This window comes from Mobula hypostoma, chromosome 9 (assembly GCF_963921235.1).
Source record: "Mobula hypostoma chromosome 9, sMobHyp1.1, whole genome shotgun sequence".
Taxonomy (NCBI): Eukaryota; Metazoa; Chordata; class Chondrichthyes; order Myliobatiformes; family Myliobatidae; genus Mobula; species Mobula hypostoma.
Window position 1 is genome coordinate 141,685,430 of NC_086105.1, and position 16,156 is coordinate 141,701,585.

Below are 16,156 nucleotides of genomic sequence, written 5' to 3' on the forward strand. Positions count from 1 at the left end.
CGTTGTAAAATTAGTCAGCTCCATCATGGGTACTAGCCTCCGCAGTATCCAAGACATCTTCAAGGAGCGGTGCCTCAGAAAGGTGGCGTCCATTATTAAGGTCCCCCATCACTCAGGACATGCCCTCTTCTCATTGTTATTATCAGGATGGAGGTACAGGAACCTGAAGGAACACACTTAGCTATTCAGGAAACACTCATCAAAGTTGCTGGTGAACGCAGCAGGCCAGGCAGCATCTCTAGGAAGAGGTACAGTCGACGTTTCAGGCCGAGACCCTTCGTCAGGACTAACTGAAGGAAGAGTTAGTAAGCCTTCAGTTAGTCCTGACGAAGGGTCTTGGCCTGAAACGTCGACTGTACCTCTTCCTAGAGATGCTGCCTGGCCTGCTGCGTTCACCAGCAACTTTGATGTGTGTTGCTTGAAATCCCAGCATCTGCAGAATTCCTGTTGTTAGCTATTCAGGAACAGCTTCTTCCCCTTTGCCATCCGATTTCTAAAGGGACAATTAACCTCACTTTTTTATTATTTCTGTTTTTGCACTATTTTTAATTTAAATGTTTAATATACATATATATACTTACTGTAATTCATTTTTTTGATCTTATCATGTACTGCATTACACAGCTGCCGTAATGTGTCAAGTTTCATGATACTTCTTCTCTGCCACCTGTCCCACACCCCTCCCGTGGATCGCCACCCTCACCACTCCCAACACCCTTTGCTCCTACCAGATTTACAAACTTGCCCTCCGCTTCACGTTGGCAAATACGGTACTGTGCAAAAGTCTTAGACACCCTTGCTATATGTATGTGCCTAGATTTTATTATTATATATTGCAATGTACTGCAGCCACAAAGCTACAAATTTCATGACATTTAACACGGACATTAAAACTGATTCTGATGCACAGTGAACGAAGAAATAGAATCAATGAAAAACTACTCAGAAACAAGACTGAGAAACAACTTATGTGCAAAAGAAGACAAACTGCATAAATACCCAAAAAAACAGTAATAAATAAATAAATAATACTGAGAACACGAGTTGTAGAGCCCTTGAAAGTGAGTCCATCGGTTGTCTTCAGTGATCAGCTCAGAGTTGAGGTGAGTACGGTTATCCTAGCAACACTCACAACATGCTGGAGGAACTCAGCAGGTCGGGCAGCATCCATGGAAACGATCAGTCAACGTTTTGGGCCGGAACCCTTCGTCAGGACTGTAGAGGGACGGGGCAGAGGCCCTATAAAGAAGGTGGGAGGAGGGTGGGAAGGGGAAGGCTCATAGGTTGGTGACCAGCCTTCTCCTTCCCACCCTTCCCCCACCTTCCTTACAGGGCCTCTACCCCTTCCCTCTTCAGTCCTGACGAAGGGTTCCGGCCCGAAACGTTGACTGATCGTTTCCACGGATGCTGCCCGACCTGCTGAGTTCCTCCAGCATGTTGTGAGTGTTGCTTTGACCCCAGCATCTGCAGAGTATTTTATGTTTAGTGAAGTTATCCTGATGTTTGAAGGGTAATAACTGTCCCTGAACCTGGTGGTGTAGCTCCCTCCCAATGGTAGCAGGGAAAAGATATCATGGACTAGATGGTGGGGGTCCTTGATGATGGATTCTGTTTACTTGTGGATGTGCTCAGTGGTGGTGAGAGCTTTTCTTTTGATGCACTAGGCTCTATCCACCACTATTTGTGGGCTTTTCCATTCCTGGGTATTGGTGATTCCATGATGCAACCAGATAGGATATTCTCAACTGTGCATTTATAAAAGTTTTTCAAAGTATCCCTTTCAAGGAACCCACCGAGTGGCCTTTTCCTCTTGGACGATGGAACAAAGTCAGAAGCAGATTTCTCCACTGTGCAGTATGTGAGGGGTTACTGTACTGAACGACACAGGAAGGTGAACTTCACAATCATCTGTTTAGCTGCCATCATTGAATTGCAGCATACACAGTGAATGATTGCACTTAATGATTCTATTCAAAGCCTCAAGGAGAAAATCTATCAGTAGACAGGGCAAATAATCAATAATACTTAAGCTAAGAATTAAACTGCAGACAAAGGGGAAAAGATTTGTCATTGGCATTCGATGATTGATTGTGGAGGTTTCTATCTTAGAACAAGTCTCCTAGCATACACATCACAGATAATTTGGAGGTGAGAACTTCCTTCCTGAAAGTTCCCTGTTAATGCAACAGTGAAATACAACAATCAACAAGCCACATTGAGTTTGTAGGTGGCAAAAACAGGAGGACCAGCATTGTTGGGGTGTTACTAGCTGAAACAACTACAACTCGTTTGGATATCCATCCACCATTTGCATGCCATAATCCCTGCAATGAAGCCAACTGAAGGTGAATTAAGAAAGGTACTGGATGATGCCACAGCTGCCTCCATGCCGAACATTGTGAACCATTGCCCAAGAGGGGAAAAACAGGTATTGGTGATGACCTCCTTGTCTTTGGCTGGAAAGCATATTGGACCAAAGAAGGACCAAGCTGCTCAGAGGAGGCACAACAATCTGAGAAGCACCTGATATGTTAGTCAAGCAGTTACTTGCAAAATGCAGCTTGGTTTTAAGCTGGAGGAGAGTTCAAGGAGCTTCAGGAAAGTTGCAAACATTCGGCTTTCCTGGGTATAAAGAACCAGAATCTGCTCTGCATGCATTAAAGTCATTGCATGAACTTCAAGTGGGAGACAAAAAGCTGCTTGTAAAAGTAGATGCGATGACCAAAGCCCAGCTGGATGAATGGAAGGCCAAAAAGAAAGGAGTCAATGGAGATACGAAAACAGAGGATTCGTCAGATGAGGTTGAGGATGAGGCAACCAAGACAAGAAATCAGATCATAAAGGAAGCAATAGCAGGATTAATAAGATAATACTCCAGTAAAGTAAATAAGCATTAGGTTTAATATCAGTCGCAAATGAAGTCAAATTTGTTGTTTTGCGGCAGCAGTAGATTGCAATACATAAAAATAAAAACTATAAATTACATTAAGAAATATATATATCAGAATCAGGTTTATTATCGCAGGCAATGTAACGTGAAATTTGTTAGCTTAACAGCGGCAGTTCAAAGCAATACATAATCTAGCAGAGAGAAAAAGAAAAAAATTAAAATAAAACATAATAAATAAACAAGTAAATCAATTACATATATTGAATAGATTATTAAAAATATGCAAAAACAGAAATACTGTATGTTAAAAAAGTGAGGTAGTGTCCAAAGTCCATTTAGGAATCAGATGGCAGAGGGGAAGAAGCTGTTCCTGAATCGCTGAGGGTGTGCCTTCAGGCTTTTGTACCTCCTACCTGATGGTAACAGTGAGAAAAGGGCATGCCCTGGGTGCTGGAGGTCCTTAATAATGGACGCTGCCTTTCTGAGACACTGCTCTCTAAAGATGTCCTGGGTACTTTGTAGGCTAGTGCCCAAGATGGAATTGACTAGATTTACAACCCTCTGCAGCTTCTTTCGGTCCTGTGCAGTAGCCCCTCCATACCAGACAGTGATGCAACCTGTCAGAATGCTCTCCACGGTACAACCATAGAAGTTTTTGAGCATATTTGTTGACATGCCAAATCGCTTCAAACTCTAATAAAGTACAACCACTGTCTTGCCTTCTTTATAACTACATCGATTGGTTGGGACCAGGTTAGATCCTCAGAGATCTTGACACCCAAGAACTTGAAGCTGCTCACTCTCTCCACTTCTGATCCCTCTATGAGGATTGGTATGTGTTCCTTCATCTTAACCCTTCCTGAAGTCTTACCCTTATAAACTATTATATATAAAACTAAATTAAATAAGTAGCAAAAAAAAACTGAGGTAGTGTTTCTGAAGCTGTTCCTGAAACATTGTGTGTGTCTCTTCAGGCTCCTTCTTGATGGTAGCAATGAAAAGACAGCACGTCCTTGCCCATGGGGGTCCTTAATCTTGGATGCTGTCTTTTTGAGGCATCGCCTTTCGAATGTGTCCTTGTTGTTGGGAGTTGGGGAAGGGGGGAGTTGGCTGAGTTTGCAAATTTCTGCAGCTTTTTCCGATTTTGTGTAGTGACCCCTCCTTACCAGAATTTGGGGGCTTTGAGTATCCCAGAAACTCTTTATCATCTGGGATGTACACATGCACCGGTCTCTACAGTTTACAGAGAATGGTGCAATAAACAAATAAAAACATCCAGTGGGAGGAAGTTCTGTGGGCGAGGATGCTTAGTTAGTGAGAGAGATCAGAGGCGAATGGCCAGACTGGTTCAAGCTGACAGGAAAGTGACAGTAACCCAAATAGCCAAGCATGATGTGCAAAGGAGCATCTCTGAACACACAACACGTCGAACCTTGAAATGGACGGGCTTCAGCAACAGAAGACTGCAAACATACACTCAGCGGCCACTTTATTAGGTACAGGCGGTAACTAATAAAGTGGCCACTGAGGTACACTCCCAACCCCGCAGAAACAGATGCTCCCTCTTTCTCCATCTACTCAGTTTTCTTCTGTAAATTAAACTCTTCAAACAAATCTCATTTGGAACTTCTACAACCTTAGTTACCTGCATCTCTCCCCATAATTTAGTCCTCAGTGTTCATCATCATTCATCATTCAGGTGCCTTGCCGTTCGGCGTGGGCGATCACGTCTCTCTATCCATCACGGTCTCTGACCCTCCGAATTGTAGTTGTTGCCTCCCCTGTTTCTAATCATGATGTTATTCCATCTATCATTTCCATTCTCTGTCTGCCTCTGATTCTTTTTTCTTCCAGCTTTCCAGTTGAAACTAAATATTCTAATGACTCTCTTCGCATGATGTGTCCAAAGAATTTTGATTGCTGTTTTTTGATTTTTTTTAAAGTAATGTACGTTCTGTTCTCGTTCTCTGTAGAACTCCTTCACTGGTTATCCTGTCCGTATATGATATGCATAGCATTCTTCTGAGGAACCACATCTCTGCTGCATTGATTCTTTTTTGTGATGGTCCATGACTCGAAGCCATACATCAATATAGGAAGAATGTAGCAGCTGAGAGTTCTAAGGCGGATGTTAATTGCTATTTTCTTGTTCGTTAGGATGTTTCTCATTTTTGTAAATGCTATTCTTGCTTTTATGTCTGTTTCGCATTTGCCATCAGATGTTACCCATGATCCAGGGTACCTGAAGTTGTGAGCTTGTTTCAGGATTTCATTTCCCAATATGATCCTACAGTTTGGGATATCAGGTTTCTTTGATATTACCATTACTTCCGTTTTCTCAGTGTTCAGGAGGTAGTAATAAAGACAATTTATGCTGGATTCCCTCCAAGAACAATATTACCCTCTGCACAATATTTAAGGAAGTGCACGACTGGGCAGGGTATAAAGTCAACAGCCCACGCAATCCCATTCGCCTCCCATCTGTTGGGCTGGGTAAAAATTATCCCAGCCTTATGTTCTATTTGCTACCTCTCTCCTCACTCGTCCTGGGTATGCTGAAAGGTTCGATAGGGTGAATTCAGCGAGCCTGTTTTCCTTGTATGAGGAGTAAAAGATTCATACAGCATAGATTGCACGGCAGCGTAACAACATTATAACAGCACCAGCAACCCCGATTCAGTTCTGCCACTGACTGTAAGGACTTGCTACATTCTCCCCATGAACGGCCAGGTTTCCTCTGGTGCTCCGGTTTGATCCCACATTGCAAAGGCACACTAGTTAGAGTCAGTAAGTCGTTCATGCCGGAAGCGTGGCAACACTTGAAGGCTGCGTCCAGCACAATCCTCGCTGATTTGAGCTAATGCAAATGAAGCATTTCACTACATGTTTCGACGTACACACGATAAATAAAACCAACCTAATCTAAAGCAGTTTTCACGTTCTCCACGTGACTGTGTGGATTTCCTTCGGGTGCTCCAGTTTCCAACAAGAAGGCTTGCTGTGCAGGTGTCCATGAGGTCACGAAGCGTCGGGCTCGAATTAATGACCGAACAACAATAGGAGGTTAGTAGGCTAGTTGGTCACACAGGTGTAACTGGGCAGCACAGTCTCACTGGGGCCGGGAGGGACCTGTTACCATCCTGTATCTCTAAACAAACTAAACAAGAAATGGGCCTCACAGTAGGAGCAAGTTCAGTGACTGAACTTCAACATTCAGAGTTAATTTATTATCAAAGTACATATATATCACCATATACAACCCTGAGATTCAATTTCTGGAGGGCATACTCAATAAATCTATAGAATAATAACCATAACGGAGTCAATGAAAGTCCGCCCAACTTGAGTGTTTGACCAGAGTGCAAAAGACAACAAACTGCGCAAATACAAAATAAGAAAGAATGAATGAATGAATAAATAAATAAATAAGCAAGCAAGCAAGCAATGAAAATTGAGAATGTGCGATGAACAGTCCTTGAAAGTGAGTCTATAAGCTGTGGGAACATTTCAGTGATGGGACAAGTGAAGTTGAGTGAGGTTATCCTCTCTGGTTCAAAAGCCTGATGGTTGAGGGGTAATAACTATTCCTGAATCTGGTGGTGTGGGTCCTGATGGTTGAGAGGTAATAACTGTTCCTGAATCTGGTGGTGTGGGTCCTGATGGTTGAGAGGTAATAACTGTTCCTGAATCTGGTGGTGTGGGTCCTGATGGTTAAGAGGTAATAACTGTTCCTGAACCTGGTGGTGTGGGTCCTGAGGCTGTAGGAGGAAACTGGAGCACCCAGAGGAAACCCAAGCAGCCACAGGGTGAACGTGAAAACTCCACATTGACAGCACCTGTGGTCGGGATTCAGCCCAAGTCTTTGTTCGATGTTCTGTGTATATACTTGTTTTATCGATATAGACAATGTTCTATTGCATTCTGTGAAATATCAGAACCAGGTTTAGAATCACTCATGTATGTCACAAAATTTGTTGTTTTGCAGCAGCACTACAGTTTCAATACATAAAAACTACTGTACGTTTCAAATAATAGTGCAAAAGGGACCAGCTGTACCAAACTACTGTCCAAAGTCTGGAACTAAGAAGAGTAGGGACTGTTGTTGCAGAGTAAAGGGCAAGGAGGGAGGTGAATCCCTGGATGACTCCACCCCAGAGGGCTGTGGAGTTTCGATCAATGATTTCGAGAAGAGAATATGTGGAGAGTGCTGGAAAATGAGAGCAAGATAGAAAAAGCTGACAATTGCAGAGAAAATATAAATTTAGCAGAAACTTTTAGATAGGCACATGAATATGAGGGAAATGCAAGGATATGGACATTGTGTAGGCAGAAGGCGTTAGCTTAGTTGGCCATTTGATTACTAAATTAATTGGATTGACACAACATTGTGTTTTTATGCATTGAGATGATGCCACATGATTGGCTGACTGGATATTTGCACTAATGAGCAGGTGTACAGGGGTACGGTTGTACCTAATAAAATGGCCACTGAGTGTAAAGTGAGGTGTAACGTAATGGTCTTTCTGTAAAAGCAGTGTTTGGGTTATGGTGAGAGATAACAGACGCTTTGGCATGTGAGCTAGGTCGTTTGTTCGGCGTGAGATGAAGAGCGAAGACGCTGGAGAGAACTGTTCGTAGGATAGGACCCGGTGGGAAGATCATGCTTCGATGGAACCGGACGGCGAGATCAACTGAGTATCAGTGACTTGAGCTCCAAATGGTGCACATTTGACTGTTTAATTATAATGGGCCCATTTTGGTTTTTCTTTCTTTTCTTTACTAACCCTGTAGCTAAGATTCATAAATTTAATTCCTTTAATCGTATGCAGTATGCTGTCTGTTGTTTCTTGGCTCTGAGTTTTGTAACAGGGTAGCAAATTCATGCAAACCAGGATTAGGGGTGGGAGAGCCGTCTCAATCTCACGGGTTTGGCGGGACCGGCGTGTGTATTGCCTAGACGCACGCAGCCAAGGAAACCAGCGGGGTTGCAGAGGTACAGCGAAAAACTCCATCCCCCTTGTGATACCTTTCAGATCACCATCCCTTGCAGTAACTAAGTGGCACTTTTTCACTGGAAACGGGGAGAAAGCCAAGGAATAAAGTAGACCAGAGAGAGATAAAAGAGAAAATAATAACAATATCAAAGAACCTTGATGCCTCTGTGGGTCAATATCGAGGACATTAAAATGATTCTTTTCATTTATCTACAGTGAAGGATCAAACAACAAGCGAAAACATATGTTTTCGACAAAGACGAGGCAGATCCTTCTGATATAAATTGCTTTTGACGTCTGACATGAAAGCTTGTTGATTTTTATTATGGTTTATTGATTTTGGACACAGTATTGTTCACTTCCTTCAAACATATTTTAAGTTTCTTCAACCTGCAATGAACTTACCTTGGAAGTTCTGGATGACGATTGAGTAATCTAGGAATTTATCTCCATGGAGTAAAAGAAAACACATTCCAAGATACTTCGAAGAGAAACAAAAATAATATTGAGCCACATCAGGACATGAGCAGGCAGCTGGCCAAAGTAATTGGAAATGGAATTGGTTTGCCAATGTCACACATACCAAGGTACAGGGAAAAACTTGCCTTGCAAACTTCACACAGATCAAATCATTACACTGTGCATTGAGGTAGAACAAGGTAAAATAATCACAGAATACAGAATTAAGTGTAACAGCTACAGACATTAACATAAGGTGCAAATAAACAATAAATTGCAAGATTATAGGAAGGTTTGGGTGGTGGGTGGAAATATATCTCTTCCAAAGGAGGTGTAAGGCACTCTTTTCCTTCACTAGCCTGCAGGTCACCCTCGGCCAAGGTGTTTTTTTATAGGCATCCGTTAGTCTCATGAGACTATGGATTTGCGCCTTGGAAGGTTTCCAGGGCGCAGGCCTGGGCAAGGTTGTATGGAAGACCGGCAGTTGCCCATGTTGCAAGTCTCCCCTCTCCATGCCACCGATGTTGTCCAAGGGAAGGGCACTAGGGCCGATACTGCTTGGCACCGGTGTCGTCGCAGAGCAATGTGTGGTTAACTACCTTGCTCAAGGACACAACACGCTGCCTCAGCTGAGGCTCGAACTAGCGACCTTCAGATCACTAGACCAACGCCTTAACCACTTGGCCATGCGCCAACACCTGCTTAGGTGCAGCACCTGCTTAGCCCCCCCCCCCACCCCGATCAGGGTCATGTGAAGCCATGGCAGCAGGCAGTGGAAGGTCGTATAAGTAGCTGGTGCATATCACCAGTCCTGGTTATGCGACCACTGACGCTAGGCAAACAATCTCTGAACAGTATTGATGATGGCTGGGGTCACCTGTCTTGTAAAGACACTGCCCAGAAGCAATGGCAAAGCACCTCTGTAGAAAAATTTGCCAAGAACAATCATGGTCATAGGTCATGATCACCCACATTATACGACACAACTCAAAATGTTAATGGTAATAACAAGGTAGATTGTGAGGCCAAGACTGGGATATGTCGAAGTTCTTCAGCCTCCTGATGAAGTAGAGATGGTGGTGAGCTTTCGTGGCCAAGGTGTCTACATGAGCAAAGCAGGTCCAGCTAGTAGTGATGTTCACTCCTCAGTACTTTGCACTCTCAAACCTCCCAATCTCAAAACTGTTGATGAGGACAGGAATATGAAGGACAGGAAGCCCCTGGGGGTCTTAGAACAAGGTTGAGGCTTTAAAAATTAAGGCAAAGCTTCACTGGAGCTAGAGCAGATCACTAAGAGATGAGTGACAGTGATGAGTTCTTGAAGTTAGGTTTTTGGTCATGGCAGAAACATTCAGTCAAGGTCAAGTTTATGAAGTTTACACTGAATAGCAGATATTAATGGACAATTCTTAATAAGGTATCAACAGTATTCAACAGGGTAAATGTAACAATAAGAAACAAATTCTAATTCCTTTAAACTGCTACATGGCTATGTCCTTAGGTAGGTTGATGCTGTGTGCATTTTCTTTGAAGCATCTATGGATGTGGTTTCGTCACTGGATTAGAACTCAAAAATCTGGACCTCCTCTTCAGAGACAGAAGTTCTAATCCACAGCATGGAACAAGAAATAAAAAAAAAAACTATGATCAATGAAATTAGACAAACTAAAGCTGTTGGACAAAGTAGGGTTGTTTCTTCTGGAACGGTGAGACTGAGGGAGACATGATCGGTTTATAAGATTATGAGAGGTGTAGATAGGGTAGACAGCTGGTATCTTTTTTCTCAGGGTTGAAGTGCCCAATACTAGAAGGCTCTCATTCAAAGTGAGAGAAAGAAAGTTGAAAGGAGATGTGCAAGTTATTTTTTTTTACACAGAGAGTGGTGGGTGCCTGGAATGTGCTGCCAGGGATGGTGGTCGAGTCAAATAAGATAAAGATATTACAAGGCTCTTAGATTGCCACATGAATATGCAGCAAATGATGGATATAGATAATGTGCATGCAGACGGATTAGTTTAATAAGTCATTCTGGAATATTTAGTTCAGCATAACATCATGTGCGTTCATTTGGTGTCATTTTTTACATTCTAACGTAACCATAAGACCATAAGGCATTGGAGCAGAATTAGGCCATTCAGCCCATCGTGTCTACTCTCCCATTCCATCATGGCTGATTCCGGATCCCACTCGACCCCATACACCTTCCTTCTCACCATATCCTTTGATACCCTGACCAATCAGGAAACTATCAACTTAAATACTGTAGACCCACGGACTTGGCCTTCACCACAGTCTGTGGCAGAGTGTTTCACAGATTCACTGCCCTCTGGCAAAAAAAAATTCCTCCTTACTTCTGTTCTAAAAGGTCACCCCTCAATTTTGAGGCAGTGCCCTCTAGTTCTGGATACCCCCACCAGAGGAAACATCCTCTCCACATCCACCCTATCTAGTCCTTTCAAAGTTTGGTAGGCTTCAGTGAGATCCCCCCGCATTCTTCTAAATTCCAATGAGTACAGGCCCAAAGCTGCCAAACGCTCCTCATATGTTAACCCATTCATTCCCGGAATCATCCACGTAAACCTCCTTTGGAATCTCACCAATGACAACATATCCTTTCTAAGATATGCGGCCCAAAATTGTTGATAATACTCCAAGTGTGGCCTGACAAGTGTCTTATAAAGGCTCAGCATTATCTCCTTGCTTTTATATTCTATTCCCCTTGAAATAAATGCCAACATTGTATTTGTCTTCTTTACCACAGACTCAACCTGTAAATTAACCTTCTGGGAGTCTCCCAAGTCCCTCTGCACCTCTGATGTTTCAACATTCTCCCCATTTAGATAACAGTCTGCACTATTGTTTTTTTTGCCAAAATGCATTATCAAGCATTTCCAAACACTAGGTTCGACCTGCCAGTTTTTTGCCCCTTCTTCCAATTTGTCCAAGTCCTGCTGTATGAAGTCATAGGACTGTGGTGAAAGCAGCGAGCAGCCTCACTGGCGATGTTTGAGGAAAGATTGTTTCCATTTTAACCCTGGTCAGGCTTAGACCTGTCTCCAGACCCAACAATATGATGGATTATTTACTGCCTTCTCAGAGACAGATAGGGGTGGAAAATTAGACAGTCTTGCCAGCAAGAGCTTGTGCCATGAACAAGTATTTAAAAAAAAATCATGAGAACCTCTTTACTCAATGACCGTGGAACTTGCTACTTCATGAAACAAGCACACAGGAGGCAGATGTTGCCAGCACTTGAGGATCCGAGTTATTAGGAAAGGTTGAATAGGTTAGAATTTTATTCTCTGGAGCGTAGAAGATTGGGAGGAGATTTAATAGAGCTATACAAAACTATGAGGGGTATAGACAGGGTAAACACAAGCAGTCTTTTTCCACTGAGATAGGATGAGGTCATGGCTTATCACAATCAGAATCAGAATCAGGTTTATTATCACCGGCATGTGTCGTGAAATCTGAGCAAAAGTTTATTCTCTGGAGCGTAGAAGATTGAGAGGAGATTTAATGGAGGTCTACAAAATTATGAGGCGTATAGAGAGTTAAAGGGCAAAAGTTTAGGGGTAACATGAGGGGGAACTTCTTTACTCAGAGAGTGGTAGCTGTGTGGAATGAGCTTCCAGCAGAAGTAGTTGAGGCAGGTTCGATGTTGTCGTTTAAAGTTAAATTGGATAGATATATGGACAGGAAAGGAATGGAGGGTTATGGGCTGAGTGCAGGTCGGTGGGACTAGGTGAGAGTAAGAGTTCAGTATGGACTAGAAGGGCCGAGATGGCCTGTTTCCATGCTGTAATTGTTATATGGTTATATGGTTATAGACAAGGTAAACACAAGCAGTCTTTTTCCACTGAGATAGGATGAGGTCATGGCTTACCACAATCAGAATCAGAATCAGGTTTATTATCACTGGCATGTGTTGTGAAATCTGCTAACTTTGCAGCAAAAGTTCAAAGCAATACATAATATAGAAGAAGAAGAAAAAATATAATAACAATAATAATAATAATAAATACATAAGTAAATCAATTAAAGTATACATATATTGAATAGACTAAAAATCATGCAAAAAACTGAAATAATATATATTTAAAAAGTGAGGTAGTGTTCACGGGTTCAATGTCCATTTAGAAATCAGATGGCAGAGGGGAAGGAGCTGTTCCTGAATCGCTAAGTGTGTGCCTTCAGGCTTCTGTACCTCCTACCTGATGGTAACAGTGAGAAAAGGGCACGCTTAAGGGTAAAAGGGAAAATTTTAAAGGGAACGTGAGGAACTTTAAGGTGAATTTTAAGAGGAACATAAGGAACCTTAAGGGGATTTTTAAAGGGAACTTCTTCACTCAGAGTGTGGAAAGAGCTGCCAACACAAGTGGTGCATGCGGGTTTGATTTTAATGTCTAGGGGAAATTTTGGATAGGTACATGGATGGGGCGGACATGGAGTGTGCTATAGTCCAGGTGCAGGTCGACGGGACTAGGCAGAATAATAGTCCGGCACAGACTAGATGGGCCAAAGGGCCTGTTCCTGCACTGTAGTGCTCTATGACTCTATACATTGCTTACCATGGGCGTCTCGGTAATAGGCATGAGTTACGCTGCGAAATCTCTCCTGGCCGGCAGTGTCCCAGATCTGGAACGAGAAAACAAAGCAGTGAGTTATTCTTGTTACACCTCCTGTCGAGATGTCAGCGTGCCTCTCATCAGTTTGAAGGAAATTCAATTTCCCACACATCAGATTGTGTTACTTTAGATAAGAACGTGTATGAGCGGGCCGTCAGATACATGACCAGGCAGCAGAATGGCACAGCCGCAGACAAAATGTGAATGATAAATCAATGCCACACTGTCAGTGCAGGTCACCAGTGGAGAATCTCTGTGAGATTATGTCTTTACATCTTTGGCAGCGGCTCCTCCTGTCTGTAGGGTCACATCCTCGGAATGAAGACGATGCATTCACAGATTGCTATTTGTCTAATCAGGCCGACCAAACAGCTATCGAGCACAGAGGCAGTAGCTTGAGAGAAGAACCGATCTCATGCCCTCCTAAGCCACATCTTTAGAATATACAGTGCAGCTCTTCAACTCATATCAGCACCAAGCATGATGCCTATTCCTTCTGCCTCCACATAATCCACATCCACAGTTCCAAGTTCAATGTAAATTTATTATTCAACTATGTACATGTCACCATATACTACCCCGAGAATCATTTTCAAACAGTACAGCACAGAAACAGGCTCTTCGGCCTGCAATTCTCTTGCCAGCATTCAAAATAGAACAAAAAAAATAGAATCAATGAAAATCTATAGACAAGCAAAGGCTGGCAAACAAACAAAGGGCAAAAAACTGAAAACTGTGCAAATAAATAGATAAATAAATAATACTGAGAGCCCTTGAAAGAGAGTGCATAGGTTGTGACATCAGTTCAGAGTTGAGGTGAGTGAAGTTATCCACACTGGGTCAGGAGCCTGATGGTTACTTATTCCTGAACCTGGTGGTGTGGGTCCTAAGGTTCCTGTACATCCTTCCCGATGGCAGCAGTGAGAAGACAGCGTGACCTGGATGGTGAGAATTCTGGACAATGATATCCCTGCATTCGTCTGCCTGTCTGAAACCATCTTAGATGCCACTTTTCTATCTGCTTCCACCACTTCCCAGGCATCCGGTCCATGCACCCATGATCCTCTGCGTAAAAAACTCACCCCGCACGTCCTCTTTAAACTTTTCCCTTTTCGCCTTTTACCTGTGTTACGTATCCCGTAACTGGGTTGCCAAACCAGCAGAAATGGATCACTCAGTTGGAGTCTGGGTTACTAGAACTAAGAAAGTTTTATTAAAGAAACAAGCAACACAGTAATCGAAAGGATAATAAATGCAACAGTTCAGCAGTGATAAACACACATGTGCACAGAATTAAAATAACAGGATTAATCAACCTCTATCGTTGTCTAGGGGTAAATGACCAATTTCAAAGTGACACAAAAGTCCAGTTCGATTTAATAGTTCAGTTCGCAGTAATCACTGCCATGGCGATGGACAACGTGGAGGGAGAGAGAGAGAGAACGGGAACGACTGATCATTCAGAAACGGCTTCCACTCACAGACCGGCGATATTGCTCACAAGCAGCTTTCCGGGCGGGTCCTTTGTGATGTCACCTGAGGTCACCGACTGTGACCCCTCCTCCAGATGCGGTCGATCCTCTGCAGTGAACCCGGCACCCAAGCAAGGGCGGACACACACCGGGTTCCCGCTGATCGTACCTTTCCACCCTGGCCGTTTAAGGTCCGATACTTCCCACCGACTCGTGAGAGGCGCACCGCTTCCAGGGTCTCATTACCTCGGGTGTCGTGTGTGTCCTGCCTTAGCGAACCTGTCCCTTTTTATCCCCCTGCTGGGGTATTGCCTGTCCATCACTTCAAACAGTTCAGGGTTCAAAGGGGGGAGCCGCTCCAGACAGCTCTCTCTCCCGTCCCTTCATTACACATCTCCAGATCGCCTGTCCATTGTTCCTTATCTCTCCTTCCCCTGAGGACAGATGGCAGACCAACTGCTGATGCCACTGATGCTAACCCAGGCCAGCAAACATCTTACCTATGTGTATTCTTGTCACACCTGTGCCCTCTGCTATTCAACATTTCTACTCTGGGAGAAAGACTCTGGCTGTTTACCTTATTTACACCTCTCATAGTTTTTAAAACTTTTATCAGATCTCCCATTAGTCTTTGACTCAGCTTTTGAAATATATTGGGACTTAATTTTCATCTTACAATGGTGAAATCAACATACATTAATATTGATAATAATAAAATTGTGTTGGCACATGGCCAAGTGGTTAAGGTGTTCATCTAGTGATTTGAAGGTCGCTAGTTCGAGCCTTGACTGAGGCAGCGTGTTGTGTCCCTGAGCAAAGCACTTAACCACACATTGCTCTGCGACGCCACCAGTGCCAAGCTGTATGGGTCCTAATGCCCTTCCCTTGGACAACATTGGTGGCGTAGACAGGGGAGACTTGCAGCATGGGCAACTACTGGTCTTCCATACACCCTTGCCCAGGCCTGTGCCCTGGAAACCTTCCAAGGCGCAAATCCATGGTCTCATGAGACTAGCGGATGCCTAAAAGAAATAAAATTAAAGCAACCCCTCCCCCTCCCTTCTTCTGTTCTCCACCCTGGCCTCTTTCCACTTCTTGCCTGCCTATCGCCTCACACTGGTGCTTCCCAGCCTTCCCTTTTTCCTATGGTGGTCCACCTCCTCTCCATCAGATTACCTCCTGTCCACCTGGCTTCAGCATCACCTTCTAGCTAGTCACCTTCTCCACTCCCCAACTTTTTATTCTGGCATCTTTCCCCTTCCTTTCCAGACAGGAAGAAGGGTCTCGGCCTGAAACATCGACTGTTTATTCATTTTGATAAATTGGTTTATTATTGTCAGATGCACTGAGGGGCAGATTTGCTTCACCTGGCATCCATACAGATTATAACCATATAACAATTACAGCACGGAAACAGGCCATCTCGGCCCTTCTAGCCCATGCCGAACTCCTACTCTCACCTAGTCCCACCGACCTGCACTCAGCCCATAACCCTCCATTCCTTTCCTGTCCATACAGTTGTCCAATTTAACTTTAAACGACAACTTCGAACCTGCCTCAACCACTTCTGCTGGAAGCTCGTTCCACACAGCTACCACTCTCTGAGTAAAGAAGTTCCCCCTCATGTTACCCCTAAACTTTTGCCCCCTAACTCTCAACTCATGTCCTCTTGTTTGAATCTCCTCCATTCTCAATGGAAAAAGCCTATCCACG

At 43.6% G+C, this 16,156-nt stretch overlaps 1 protein-coding gene across 1 annotated transcript in view; it reads right to left on the reverse strand.

Annotated features, from left to right (window-relative positions):
- The window catches only part of LOC134351405 (ras-related protein Rab-26-like), a 441,889-nt gene that overhangs the window by 189,123 nt on the left and 236,610 nt on the right, over positions 1 to 16,156 (reverse strand). Inside the window, exon 4 of the mRNA XM_063057505.1 lies at positions 12,915 to 12,981. Coding sequence (XP_062913575.1) covers positions 12,915 to 12,981 — 67 coding nt within the window. The remainder of the gene's footprint in view (positions 1 to 12,914; positions 12,982 to 16,156) is intronic.